We start from the raw sequence: 15,386 nt of genomic DNA, 5'->3' as shown, positions 1-15,386 counted from the left end.
TGAGCTACTGTAGCCCTATTGTCGGTCAGTCCTCTCTCAACAATGCGTTCCTTTGCTCTGTGTTACCAGACCTGGTTTTCCAAGGCCTGGGTCATCGGTCCAGTTCCTAAACCCAGACCTTATCTTTTCTTTTGTACTTTTCTGTATTCCTTCAGTCGGTCTTCTTTTGTACAAGTTTGAATCTTTTCCAAGGGTGTTCAGTTAAGTCCACTACAAGGGTGCCAGTTAACTGAATGAGCCATTTCACTTGAAGGGCACCAGTAAGAGAAGGTGCTGTATCCTGCATAGAGCGCACTTGAGGCACCCCAACCCCTCCCCTTCTACCATAAAGAGGCTGGGTAATTCTGTAAGGCTCCAGACAGGTCTTAAGCCGAAAGGGACTGATGAAAATCCTGAGCAAGTAGCAACAGTGGGACCACTCAGCCAAGACAAAAGTTCAGGGGATACTCAAACCCCAGAGACTGATGTTCATTTGACCACTGGTAAGCGAAGAGAGGGATAGACAGACTACAGTCCTCAAGCAAACTGAAATAGCCCATCTTTGATTTCTTCGGTTGTCCTATACTCCTTCCCCCCCCCCCAGTTGACACAAGGCCCTTGGTACCTCTTGAACCAAGATATCCAAGTATCACCATTTGTCACAGCCAATGGGATCAACAGACAGGTGTCTCATACTATTCCCTGCTGCTTGAAATTGGCCATTTGGAGAGCTCAGCTGGCGAGGCCGGCACACTGCATCATTAACTATTTATGATGTTTTATGCTACATATGCAACTTTATTCCAACAAAATCTGAACCTCCCATTTTAACTGAGGGCCATTCAACTGCCCATTTGCACCAGTCAATTGTCTCCCCATCTTTGCAACGATAACACAAATCAAGCACTCAATCACCAATTACATCTCCCAATACTAATCAGTGGCCTGTCACCCAAAGTCAATCAAATAAGCAACCGTAGGTACACTTCCTTCAACCCAGCTACAAATATCTTTCTTGCAAGACTGAGCTCCAAGAAGCCATGCAAATGCTCTGCTAAAAGGTACTCGCTTATCAACTTGCAAGCATTTACTTAGGTTCAACTTGCAATGACATTTTCATATTGACCCCCCCCCCCGACCATCTGCCCCCTTACATCAAACAAAACAAGGTGGATCAAGCATGAAACCATGAATTCAAAAACTTTACAAAAAAAATAAAATACATAATACATTTTTCTCCTATTTTTTTATTTTAGAATATGGGTCAAAACATCCCATGTAATCCAATATAAACAGGCAACAGGTATTAAATGCCAGATACCAGTGTGAGGAGCAAATTATGTTCAGCAAGCACAACTGCAGGGTAGAGCCCACCTGGGGCAAAGAACACTTTGGACCATATTGCACCAGCAGCTGTGTGCACAGATTAATCTGGGGAGGGACCCCTGGGCCACATCAACAAGTGATCATTTAAAAAAAGTCACGAGTGCTCAGAAGCCACCCATCACTGAAGGACCAGGGACACAGGGCTCAGAAAGCCTGATCATGTGTGCTGCTGGATGCAGCATGAGCACACGTGAAAAGGTTAGGGGTGGGTGGGGGGCAGGCTACTTGTGGAATAAGAGTGCAACTGCCAAACAAACACATGAGGTCAAACTAGGGCTGATAGTAGGGAACGGTGTGTGCAAAGATGATAACTTGTAAGGTTAGGCAAGGATGGTGGTTTGTTATACCATTAACTCGGCATATAGTAAGATTGATCCGAGAGCCGCAATGTTAGGAAAGATTTCTAGAGGCCATCAACGGAGTCTTAACTGGTAGGATACACTTGTAAACATTTTTTGCCTGGAAATCGTGGGGTCTGCAGGTGACAGTCAAGAACCAAAACAGCCAAGCACAGGCAGTCTAGTCTGGAACCCGCCAATCAGTACGAGGAGCAAGCAGCACCAAACAATTGTCATCAAGTTCATGAAGAACACAGCCATAACCATCTAGTTCTAACCAACCGAGAGGATTCTTGATGGTTAATATTCCAGCTGGCTGACGAGCCCAAAGTCACCCAAGTAAACACCACTTCAAGGCGGTGCAGAGTGCAAGGTCAATTAAGCAGAAAACATTTATATTTCCCATACAGACAGATCTCTAGGGCCAGAGACACAGCAGTGCAATTTCACTTCACACTTCAGTGAGCTGCCACTCATTCCCCCATACTCATTTCAATGCATTCTCAAAATACTTCCCAGCTGCCTATGCCTGCATGAGCAGGATGGTGTGTTGGCCCCACCACTAGGATACCGCCATATGGAGGCAACAACCTTTGCTCATTATAGCTCATCAACAGGAGGCAGAGATTCAAAACCTCGCATAGGACAGTAGCATGCACAAAAATGGGACCATAGTGTAGGGGAGCAGGTGGTAGGGGAGAATAAACGGCAACAATCACAGAAACCTCACCACATCTTCTCCCAAAACAATCGTACATAAGCCCCTTCCATAACCCAAAACCCAGGAAACCAAACTGTGCACCCACCCAGAAACATGATAAAAAGTGTTTTTAGAGCTGCTGGAATCGCTCTGCATGGCAGTTTATGCATTGAGCCGAGCACAGAGGAGGAGGTGGGAGTCCATAAAGAGGCTCTGAGCAGTAGTAAATCTGTTCCTCCAACTCCCTGCTGGAATGGGAGAGAGGAGGAAACAATGACTCTCCTCCATGATGCACTGTGGGAACCTTTCACTCGATCAGTTTCTTGGCTTTGAAGAATCGCCGCAGGTAGAAGACCTGCCAGGTAGCCAGTCCAATGAGGCAGCACATGGAGAAGATGCTGAAGTAGAGGACTCGGACGTTCGTGGACTCTGTGGAAGAAGGAGAGTTGTCAGAAGCTACCAGAGTAGAACAGCTTCACTGCATGATGCTCAGGGAGGCCTGTGCAAGTACTGGAGCGCCTTCCTTCAGGCAGTCCGCAAAAGGAGCACCATGCTCAACATACACATTTGCCATCACCGTTTCACTGTACATTTACCTCGTCCACAATTTCTGCTATGCAAAATATGCATGTGTGAATGCTCACAGATGTGCATGCACCACAGGTGTAAAGTGTGCATCAACAGTAAAGGCGCATCAGCATTGAAGACCTGCTCTCCAATCTTCACTCTAACACCCCCTGTCCTCATCTTGCTAGATCTCTCTTCTGCCTTTGACACTGTCAACCATGCCATCCTGCTCAACCGTCTCCATGATAACCTGGGCATCACTGGTCAGGCTCTGGCTTGGCGGACTTTCCTCCCTGACCGACCCTCCCAGGTCCAACTTGGGTCCTTCCACTCCGCTATCTTTCTCTACCTGTGGTATCCCCCAAGGGTCTAACCTCTCTCCCTGGCATTTCAACCAATACCTGGCACTCCTCGCCCACCGCATCGCTGCTCTCTGCCCCAACTTTCAGTGTTATGCGGATGACACCCAGCTCATTTTCAGGCTACCCTCGGCCGCCTCCTCTCCCTCCCTCCCTCATCTCTGGCTGTCTTTTCCAGGAGTGGTGTGCTGCCAATGACCTCTGCCTTAATGCTAGTAAGACTGATTCTCTTCATCGGCACACCCGCTCCCTCCTTCTCTGCAGCTCTCTGGCCGGCCTCTTGGCCCTCTTCCTGCTCCCACCTGCAATGCTAAAAACCTTGGGGTCATCTTCGACTCCACACACTCCTTCTCTCCTCACATCTCTGACGTCTCTAAGGAAGTCACACTACCAGCTGCACCCCCTCAGAGGTATTCTTCCTTTCCTCTCCTTCCCCCAGAAGCTGCACTTCTCCAGAGCTCTGGTTCTCTCTAGGCTGGACTATTGCAACAGCCTCTTTCTAAATCTGCCCGTTTCTACTCTCCGCCCTCTGCAACTTATCCAGAACAGGACTGCTAGACTTGTCCTTGGCCTCAAGCCCAGGGATCGTATCTCTCCAAGACTGAAATCTCTGCACTGGCTCCCAGTGGCTGCAAGGATGAAGTTCAAAACCCTCTGCATCATCCACAAGGCCTTTTGGGGCCTGGGGGATTAATACCTTCAACTCTCTCTTCCTAAATCTTCCTTCTCGATCTCTCCGCTCATCCACCTCCAAATCCCTCAGGGTCAGTTGCTTCTCCAAGCAACGAGTTGGTGGTAAATCTCTTTCCTCGGCTGGTGCCTCCCTCTTGAACAGCCTCCCTGCCTCCCTTAAACTTGAGTAGAACCATCTCCGGTTCCGGTAGCTCCTCAAAACCTCCCTTTGCTTCTGCTTTTTCTCCCCCCGCCCCTCTGCTGACCTAGTTGTATGTGGAATCTGCACTGGCGACCTGGACACGCTCTGATCTTGGGCCCAGGTCCGCCCCGCCAGCGTTTCACACCTGCACTGCCCACCTGGCAATCCCCACACTTGGGGACTGTCTCTGTACCTCTACAGTTCCCCTCCCAGCCCTTGACACATGATGTCTGCAATTACCCATGCACTTGCCACATGCTGGCACTACTTACTTTTTGTAGTCATCTTACCATGCACTGTCCCTGCCCCCTTCCCACGCACTTGCGACCTGAATGACACCTGGCCTAGTAGGATCGCTGTCCGTCCTCCCTTTGTTCCCCTCCCTTGCCTCGTTGCGCCTTGAAACTTGTGTATAGGTGCTTTATAAATGGCATATATCATTGACATCCTATTTCTCATCAATTGAAGAACAGTGCCACTGCAATGGTGCAACCAACTAGAGCAACAGACATTCTAGTGAACACATACTATAGAATCATGGACTCAGCTGGAAAGAGCACCCCCCCCACTAGGTTAGTAGGTGGAAACAGAACTTCCAGCATCTCAATTTCTCCAGCAGTCTGCTCAGTGACTCTGCAAAGGCATAAAGCAAGGAGCAGTTGCTAAAACCAACTTAACCTACCATATGCATCAGCACACATTTGCTAGTATTTGTAGGCTGGACTACCTCCATCAGCCTTTGCCAGATCCCCAGTGAGAAAACATCATGAGGGAATCTTAGCCCTAGGATTAGTTCCCCCCTCGTCCCTTCCCTGGAACACGCCAATCGGCACTGGTGTCTGTGGCCCCTTGCCCTTCATATCTGTCCCCGCATTTCTTAGTACCAGGTTAATACACCACAATCAGGACCCACCCCCACTGCCTTTCAAAAGGTCTTTCCCCAACCAAGCACAAGGAAGAAGCCCCCTCACCATTGGTGTCCCTCATCTCCTCCTCCCTCTTCTTCATGTAGGCAAAGTCATTGACTATGGACTCAGACAGGTCCTCGAGGCGCCGTAGCTCCACTTCCAAGGGCTTCAGCTTCTCCACCTTGGCAATCTGCAAAGAAGCGGACGAGAGGAACCCATGAGTAGCCAAGCATTTCCAACCGTACATGGGTACTAAGTAGGATGGAACAGTGATTAAGATGCAACTCCCCCACTACAAAAAAAATATAGATCTACAAAAGAAGTAAAACCATCAACTGAAAGTTGCTGATAATGTAGAAATGTAACGAACACTGGTCCAAGAACCAAAATAAAAAAGGAATTGCTACGTGTATAACAGTGCAATAAATGTGCAACCTCTGGGGGAGCTCAGCCCTAACAGGCCATTTCTATTTGTAAGTAAATCAGGAGTACATTGCCTCATTCATTCTTTATAAATAAGCCATCAGGGGGCAGCAGATTGAGCAGGTTTTAGCATTTTGACGACAGCATGCAGAGAGGCGGGAGAGAACATCAGACGCTAACCACACAGATGACGTGGAAAGGCAAATGTATGTTTTATCAGCGGCAGGCAACGAAAGAAGGCAGAGGTTAGGGCTGCTGAAAGGACTTCTTCCTCTTTGAGTGTGTCTTCAGCCTCTCCACCCCCACCCCCCAACAAGTACAGAACCACAAGATCATGATGCCAGGATGGGCTTGGACAGGGAAGAATTGATTACGCAAGTGTACAGCGGTTGCTCTTACAGTACAGCACTGTTGTCTCCTAAAAAAACGGATCACGCCCGGAAGTGGAAGAGCTCATTCACGTCACTGTGAGCCTAACGGGACGAACATACTCTACGTACACAGGAATAAAACTTGCTTGTGCCAGCTACAAAACCTGAAGCGATGTCCAACCTGGCAACCACAAGGCACGTTTCACAACTTGTATTGCACTAGCAATCTGTGGACGTGAGTAAGGGAGGAAAGATGATCAGACCTCTAATCACACAGTGCAAATGAGTCTGATGTCCACGCACCTACCACCATGTCATGCTCAGGGGAGACCCTTTTCAACAGTAGTAATTTGAGCGCAAAGACGACGTGAGGGCCCAACGTTACTTCTCCTGGAATCAATGACTGGTTTCATGAGAAACTTAATCCACTGTTGAAAACTTTACATAGAGGATGAATTGTCTTCCAACCATATGTAGCTTGGCTTTATTAACTTTTACAGATGGACTGACCATACGATGTCCAAGTTCAACGAACATCCCACTCCTCTAGTTTGTGGCGTGGGGATTCACCTTGAAGCCCTCATTTTATTTGGTTTCCATTAATATGTACGTGCCGGTCTGCTTTTATATGACCTGGATATCACTTCTCTATCCTACGAACCTAAAAAAATGCCTCTGGGAAATCAACAGTTTTGCACTTGGACCTTAAAAATAGTTCACCCGAAATTGCTGCTTTTCAGTTGCTCTCAATTTAAGGTGAGAGGGAGGGAGGGAACATACAGCTGGCCAAGACAAACATTAGGGTAACCACAGTTCTCACCATTCGTCTACATAGCCCGGGGTCCAGCTTTGCAGACAGGCATGTGCTCAATGATCTCGGGTGATCTCCCCTCAATGCTGGAAGGATGCATCTTGCAGAGTGTATCTAGGGATCCGGAATGCTATATACCTGGTCTAAATGCAGTTGCTTTCTATGATGTGCGCAAAACTGTTTTAGGTTGGCCTTCAGCAGCTTATGTTATTTGGCATTTGTACTGCTCTAAACTGTAACTGGTATTCCTCTCTGGGCCGCCTGGTAGTACATTGCTGCAGGATTCTGGATACCAGTGACATTGCTCAACAGAAGGACAGTACATAAAGCATTCAAGTACTTGCATTGGCAGAGATGCACAGTAGCACGACCTTTGCTGCCATTACTATATGGGCAGCTCATTTGTTACTTTGTTGCTCTTTACATTTAGTGCTCATCTTTGGATTGCTAGTCCCCATTGTGGCTAATAGGCAAGGTGTACCTATAAGAATCGTAACCATACTGACATCACCAAAGAGAAGGGGCGATGAACTCCAAGCACCAAGAACGTCAGTCTTCCTTCAGTCATTAATGTTCATCCCTAAATGGAGCAGATGACCACCGCAATGGCAATCAATAGAGCAAGGTGAAATTCCCGGAGCCCCATCTTGCCTTACTACCCTTTTCACACGTACCTCTTCATAATTTTTGGCTTCCACGCCATGCTTCATGTCTAATATCACAAGCTGGTCTGGCACGCGTCCCGTTCCTGCAGGGCAAAGCAAGGTGTTATTATACAGAGGAATAGTAAAGCTTTCTTGAAGTAACCCCCCCCCCCCCCACCACCTTCACAGGCTAGTTGCACCAGAAGGCTTCAAAGGAAAGGAGAAGTGTAGTATACATAAGATAGCTCTGGACACACTAATACCCTGATCTTCCCCCAAAATCCAACAACATCCCTTTCCTCTGTCCTGCAGCCAATGTCTTCACTGTGGCAATGAAGGGGACTTCAGGTTGCTGGGCAGAGATAAGAAACAGGTAGTTCATGGATAGCACTGCCCGCTCCCTTAGCCCACTGGACGGACTGATATAGCACTGACAAACGGGAGAGGTGCACAAATCACTCCCCCAACACACGTTGGATAGGCCTCCCTTTACTTTTGAGGGACAGTAATTAAGTGCCTTCCCCCTATTGATTACTGGGCAATAGCACCATCGCTTTTTATCTTAACACAACCAAACACTACAAGGGCTGTGTATATGCATTTAATGTTGCAAACGTTAACGATCAAGAGACAATTATATAGTAATGCTATAAAGACACATGCATACAGATACAGGCATGCTCCAGTACTTAGGGCAGTCAGTTTCTATGTGCCTCATCAGATGTACAGTCTTTACCAGAGTTGGGAGATTCTCTCCCTCTTGATCGTGCCCATAGGCAATGACCCACAATGCTCACTCCTCCCCATTATACCTGGGACTGGCCAAGGTGCGGAGGGTATGGTGTCACATGGGTGCCGAGAATGGAATACCTCTGGGGTGACCCTTTATAGGGACATAAATGGTAGCCACAGAATGATTCTCAACCCTCACCTTAATGTTATATTAAGCCCAAATCCCATCAGCCAAGGAAGGTTGGCCACTGAGGACCGCTGCAGGAGCAGCCCATCTGCCCCCATCTACCTGCCCCAGACCCTCAGGTAAGCCTTGGGGTTTATATGAGGTCATTTGGAAGCAATCGGATCCCGCTTGCTGAAGGCCCGCAACACCAGCCAGACCCACTCTCAGCTCGATGCTGTGGCAAGCGTGCCTTCTGATTTTGCACGTTAAACCGCTGTGTAATCTGCCTTTTGGCTACCTTGCTGCTGTAGATAACACGTGGCAACCCCCTCCAAAATGGTTTACTGATTCGCAGTAGAGACCTGCCTCCTATTTGCCCTTTGTGCCCCGACCGGATTGGCTCCAACAACGCCTGCATCAACATTGAAAAGCCAATTGGGTGGACCGGCAGGCGTAAGGTACATGTCTTAGCCAGTCTAGGTCGGTTGTGCCGTCGGCCCGCGGCTGTGCCCCTCTTGCACCAGAACTGTAAGTATATTATCACCTCGTAACACTCTCTGCTCTATCTCACAATTATATCCCAACCCTATTCCTGGATCAATTTTTCTTACCTTCACTCCTGGGCTAACTCCACCCACGGTGTCACATTTTGAACCCTGTACCGGCTCCTCCTAAAGATACGATCTCATACTCTCCTGACATTTGCCTGGATTCTGAAAGGGTCTTTCCCCAATTCGCATTGTATTATAAGCCACACTGGCAATACCAGACTTTGTACCATTACATTTTAAAAAAGGTATTTGTACTGTGCACCGACACCAACGGAGTTGGTTCCCAGGCGCTCTGGCGGATCTGCAAACGAGAAGGTGGGATGGGTTAGTAGGTGAAGCGGGAGTAGGATAGTGAGAGGAGTGGTGTTCTGTTGGCAGCTTCAACTCGGTATACACCGGGTGCTGAGCTTTGGTGCGAGTATCGGATCAAGATCAGTCCTCGTGTGCTGTTGGTGCGGCTTGCGTTTGTAAAAATACAGTCGCTTAATATGCCTTGCTGTAACCAGTACCGCACCCGTCATGGTCATGCCTTTGTGATCACGACATTAGACTAACACTATTACTCTGCACGCATGAATGTATGATTCACTCTGTAAATCGCCTCATTAATTCTGTTGTAAGATGGATAGATATATCATAGCCGGTCAAGTGGCACAGCGAGTAGAGCGCTCGCTTCGACATCAGTGCAGAGCCCGCCGACGCAAGTTCGAATCCAGGCAGGGCCAAACTCAGCCTTTCATCCTTCCGAGGTCGATAAATGAGCACCACACACCGTGGGTAATAATAAGCAGCGCTCAGATACCTGAGGGTTCGTAGCGCTATATAAATGTGAAATAATTATTATTACACACACACACACACACACACACACACACACACACACACACGTGATACTAGACATTCACAAATCCAACATGGCCGCCTGCTACAGCGGATCAAACCGAGGCTGCTAACTGGATGCTAAGCAACCAGGCCTCTGCTCACCAGCTGGTATTGCATGCATATAGCACTCCTACTGACTGCCATAGCCTAACTGTACACCTACTGCACCACCATTTCCTAAATTGTGTGCCTAGTTATTGCTGCCATACTGCGTGCTCTCAACCACTCTACTGTAAAACTGTGCCCTATAGCATCACTACTGTCAAAACTGCTTGCCCATAGCCTCCTTATTGCCTACATTACGTGCTCTCTGCATCATTAATACCAATTTGTCACCCTAGTTTCACCGCTGCCAAAAATCGTGTGCTCTTAGCATCATTACTGCCAATTTTTGTGACCATAGCTTCACTACTGCCATAATTGTGTGCCTATAGCCTCAACACTATTTAAGTGCACGCCTCCAGCCTCACTGTCCAAACTGCATGCTCATAGCATCATTATCATGATTGCCTAATTGAGCAGCAATAGCAATATTAATGCCCTACTAAACCGGTCTATAGCACCCCTTATTGGCTGCCCCCGCCCCACAGTGTGCCTGCACCACCACTAGTGACTGCCCAACTGTGCTCAGCGCTCACACCACCTCTACCAACATCCACCCTGCCAACTCTGCATCCAAGTACCCACCGTACCACTACATGCGGACTGCCACGCTCATCTAGCCCAACAGCCCCTGATCGTTCCAACTTGAACCATGATCATATTCCCGATCACGACCACCTACCGTTCTCAGCCTGCCACTCGCCCAACACTTGCCATCCACCTTAGCCTACCTACCGATTACCCATAGTGACACCAGGCGCCCTCACCTGCTGCAGTCCTACAACATGAGGACCATGCCAAGAACCATGCCTAGCACCTCCAGTAGGTTGCTAGCCACACAGAACGAATCACAACCTCAAATAGGCATACCACCCACCACACTCTTAACTCAATGCCTATTAACAGCCCTCAATCGCACCAGAGTGCCCCAACAACCCCTACCTCAACGCACCAGACCTCTGAATTCAACACTTTGTCAAAAAACCTACACCAAACATACCTTGCCCGCTCAAATTAAGAAGTGAAAGACTAGGCTCAAGATTTACACCATCCTGGCCGCTACTAAAAAATAATATTCCTCAGCCCAGACCTCACTGCACCCCCAAAGCCACCAACAATACCAACATTCTAACAACCATAATCAAGGGTGCACTGATCAATGCTAGATCCCTGCCAGCTCACGCCCTCTCCGACATAACGTCTCTAGACCTAGACTTCCTAGCAGTTACCGAAATGTGGCTTCATTCTGCTGCCGGGGGCCTTCACTTTCGCTAGCCATCACAGACAAATATTCAATCACTCGACTAGATAGAGACTCTGACCGAGCCAAAGGCAGAGTTATCGCCTTCATCTCTAAAACTGCATTAGGTATGAGACCCATTTCCAACCAAACTCTCCTCTGAGCCGAACTTGTAACTGTCAAACTACCTACATCAGCAACCCTCACCACTACCAATACACCTTGTTTACAGACCGCCAGGCCGGTATCCACATTTGAAGAAGACATCATGCTTATACTATCCAACACCACCAAGCCAGGTTCCCAAATTATTTTACTTGGCAACATCAACTTGAGATTCAAAGACACTAAAGACCCTAGAGCCACTACCGTCGCTAGCTCGATCTCTGAACTAGGTTTCACACACCGAATTTCAGAACCCCACCCATATCAAACAGAGGACGCTAGATTGGATCATGGACCTTAACTGTAATATAAACATTGTTTCCAATACAGTGTGTGCCTGGACAGACCACCACCTGATCCCTTTCATTATAAAAGGGCAATGGTAACCAGACCACCCCTAACATGGCCCCCCCCCCCAATCCCTATTCAAACTAGGAACTCCCGCAGCATAACAGTGGAAAAGCTGCTCCCACTACTTTAGCCAATTTCAATGCCACTAACACCAAACACTCTGACCCTACGGTCCTTGTAGACCTCTACAACCAAACCCTACTCAATGCACTGAACACCATTGCCCCACTCAAATTATGCAAAGCCAAACCACTCCCACACTCAAATTCATGGTTCACCCCACACAAGTGCGGAAACACTCTGGAAGAGTCCCTCGACTGCCCTCAAAGAGAAATTCACAGTCACTTTAACTTACAAAGAAGCAATCTTACAATCTAAAAAAGAAAAGCAATACCCGCATCATGCAAGCCAAACCAAATACGAAGAACTCTCAGCGTACTCTCAACGTACTTCGAGAGTTGGAATCACCAGCTTCTCCACCAGTGTCATGTATCAAAGACACTGCATGGTGCTCTAACATATAGGCAGCACTATTAAATAAAATCACCATGCTGCAAGAGAAAATTGGTTCTAAAAAACTTCTCATCCTAGATAGCCTTACCAAACCCACAACCTCGACACCAGCCATAAAATATTGCAACCCCTTTAACTTCACCCCTCTCACCACCAAAAAGATACAGGACATAATAGCCAAACTAAAACCTTCAAGATGCCAGGGCGACATCTGTCCGGCACCCATCATTAAAGAGACTGCCAATAAACTTGCGCCATTCATTAAGTCCCTCATTAATAAGTCTTTCAAATCAGGCACAGTGCCCAACAACCTCAAAGACGCCTGGGTCCTCGCGCTTCTTAAAAAGCCTTCAACAGATCCTGCCATTCCCACCAACTATAGACCAATCACTACGGTCCCATTTCTCGTAATTATTGATAGAGCAGATTACCTGCAAATTCAGGAACATTTAGACATCAATAACCTTCTGGGCCTCAGGCAATCTGGTTTCAGGCCAGGGCACAGCACTGAAACAGCCCTCATCGATTTAAAGACTCAATTTGAGGAGCTCAAAGACAAAGGTAAATTAGTCCACAAGACTCCTGCGCGTCTCCCACCCTGTATAATGTATCCACCAAGCCTTTGTTCGTCGACCTTGACCATCTGGGTGTCACCTACACCAACTATGCAGATGACACCCAGATACTCATACCCGTCACTGGGTAGTTTCTACTCTCTCTACTTTCCTTGCACTGCACCAGGTTTACATTGTTTCAAGTACTGTCCTCCAGTCCAGAATGCTATTCAATGTCTTTCCTGTGCGCCTAAGCACGTTGGCAAGCCCCTGGGCAGGGGCCTACGTCAGTATAATGGGAGCTATGAAATAGAAATGATGGGTTCCGACTCTCCTCTCTGCACTAGGGGAGGGAAGACTGTGGGATGTCTCTCAGTATACCATAATTCACCCTTGCATCGCCTCACCGAGCGCTCCTGCTGCTCTGTTCAGTCAAGCTACTAGCCAGCTACAAAAATCCACTCACGACCTCAATTCCACACATACACAGACCACACAAATGGAATGCCTCCATCTATGCCTATGTGTACGCCCAATGTAGAGCCCCCGAACCATGAGGTGAGGCTTTGACGGACTCTGCACCCACACAAACGCAATGTCTCCATCTGTGCACTTCTGTTCCACCCGATGTAGTAACCTTACACTTAGTCCAGCTCATCTTGGACTAACTAGCGCCTAGATGCATCAGGGTTTTGTGCGCTGCAATAAAAGTAAAAATAAATAGAAGGTCTTCGTCGCCAACGGCCCTGGTATAGTGCATGAGCATTCACGCAGTCTCCATGTTAGTTACTCCTTTCCCGCTTCTCCCAGGTCCCTGCCACCACAGGGGAGTGCCTCCAAACCAATGGACCACCTGCATATAGCACCAGGAACTACAGGCCTGGAGGCTTAACCGCTTACATCCCAGGCGGCAGCCACCCGATTTACTGCTCAGGAACTACAGGCCCGGAGGCTTAACCGCTTACATCCCAGGCGGCAGCCACCCGATTTACTGCTCAGGAACTACAGGCCCGGAGGCTTAACCGCTTACACCCCAGGCGGCAGCCACCCGATTTACTGCTCAGGAACTACAGGCCCAGGAGGCTTAACCGCTTACATCCCAGGCGGCAGCCACCCGATTTACTGCTCAGGAACTACAGGCCCGGAGGCTTAACCGCTTACATCCCAGGCAGCAGCCACCCGATTTACTGCTCAGGAACTACAGGCCCGGAGGCTTAACCGCTTACAGCCCAGGCAGCAGCCACCCGATTTACTGCTGAGGAACTACAGGCCCGGAGGCTTAACCGCTTACATCCCAGGCAGCAGCCACCCGATTTACTGCTCAGGAACTAAAGGCCTGGAGGCTTAACCGCTTACAGCCCAGGCTGCAGCCACCCGATTTACTGCTCAGGAACTACAGGCCTGGAGGCTTAACCGCTTACATTCCAGGCAGCATCCTAAACACCGATTCCGAGCCCACAACATTGCGACACGGGAGCTGCATATGCAAAGGTAACCACACCTTCCTTTATCCTAAAGGAGAACCCATATCTGAATAGCGGGGGAGGGGGGGGGGGGGCAGAGACATTACATAAGTAGCGAGTGGAGGAGGGTTATACGGCAACGGCACCTTGCGCTCCAGACACTACTGATCCCATAGCCAGGGTCCCAATGAGTAGCAATCCTATTTGGAGGCCCCACAGCGCAATATACCCTATGCGACTGGACACAAATCATCCCCAAGTGCTTCCTCTTTCTTCTTCCCTACACCACATTTAGGACGTTGTGATCTTGAACTTACACATCCCTTCGTCATCTTCACATCTGGTCAAACGGCCCTTTACTTCCTGCCACAAAAGCCGCCACTGTGTACAGCTTCTGCTTTTCCCTCAGCAACCTTGCGTGTAAAACATGCAGCAGTAAAATAAAAAGGGTACGAAAACCAAAGGACACACAAGCACATGGTTTAAAACTAAACCATGTGCCATCTCTACGAACAGTGCCAGGGTATTGGGGAACACACGGGGGCAGGCCACGTGTGTGTAATAAACAGAGCGCATATACACACAGTCGACACACGCTTTGCCCACACGGCAGGCAAATCCTACAGAACAGCTTCCCCTCCCACAAACCCTACCGAAAAACCTGCATAACACAATAAACGATAAATAAATCTACGCCCAGTGCCATTCAGTATCACACCATACCGGAAGATACACACATAACAGCAACCTGATCTATGCATATCCAGTGTGCTGGGAAGCCTCCGGCCCGGAGGGAGAGCCAGGTTTGCATACGCAGTTAACCTCTGTGTTTGTTAACGTGTGACAAGGGTAGGCGGACCTCCAGACACAGGCAGGGCACTTACTAGAAGCAGGAGAATTGGACCGAACAGGCAAAACAGCACTTCCCGGCAAGATACGCGAGAACAGCACGTCTATAAAAGTCTGGCTACAAACTAAAAACACATGTTGAAATAACTGAAAGAGGTCGACCACAATTGTTTCAGGAGCAGGAAAACAGCATTGTTAATCTCAGTTTTCATTGCACAGCTGCACTGGTTTGCCAGTTCAACCAAAGCAATGTTTTAATCCTGCGTAGTTCAAGCGCAGCCCAGACAAACATGAATGCTAGCTTAATGTTCAGGCTCGCGAGAGCAGCGGACGTGAAACACACACTAGTGCCGATTGTTCTCCGTGTCCTAGGACCCCACTGATCATGCGCAAGACCACCACATCCACTGCAAGTCCAAAAGAACTCCCCAGGCTGGTTCCGAGTCCTGCGGGCGTCC

General features: G+C 48.5%; 1 protein-coding gene across 1 annotated transcript in view; it reads right to left on the bottom strand.

Annotated features, from left to right (window-relative positions):
* Positions 1-1,206: 1,206 nt before the first annotated feature.
* Positions 1,207-15,386, bottom strand: part of TMED10 (transmembrane p24 trafficking protein 10) — a 52,152-nt gene continuing 37,972 nt past the window's right edge. The window contains exons 3-5 of the mRNA XM_069638051.1: positions 7,391-7,464; positions 5,175-5,301; positions 1,207-2,832 (exon numbers count right to left, since the gene is read on the bottom strand). Of these exons, the coding sequence (XP_069494152.1) occupies positions 2,711-2,832; positions 5,175-5,301; positions 7,391-7,464 (323 nt within the window). The 3' untranslated portion in view covers positions 1,207-2,710. The remainder of the gene's footprint in view (positions 2,833-5,174; positions 5,302-7,390; positions 7,465-15,386) is intronic.

The sequence above is a fragment of the Ambystoma mexicanum genome, chromosome 14 (genome assembly GCF_040938575.1).
Source record: "Ambystoma mexicanum isolate Mex_15411 chromosome 14, UKY_AmexF1_1, whole genome shotgun sequence".
NCBI classification, from domain to species: domain Eukaryota; kingdom Metazoa; phylum Chordata; class Amphibia; order Caudata; family Ambystomatidae; genus Ambystoma; species Ambystoma mexicanum.
The sequence above is the reverse complement of the archived record's forward strand: the minus strand, read 5'-3'. Positions and strand labels throughout refer to the sequence as shown.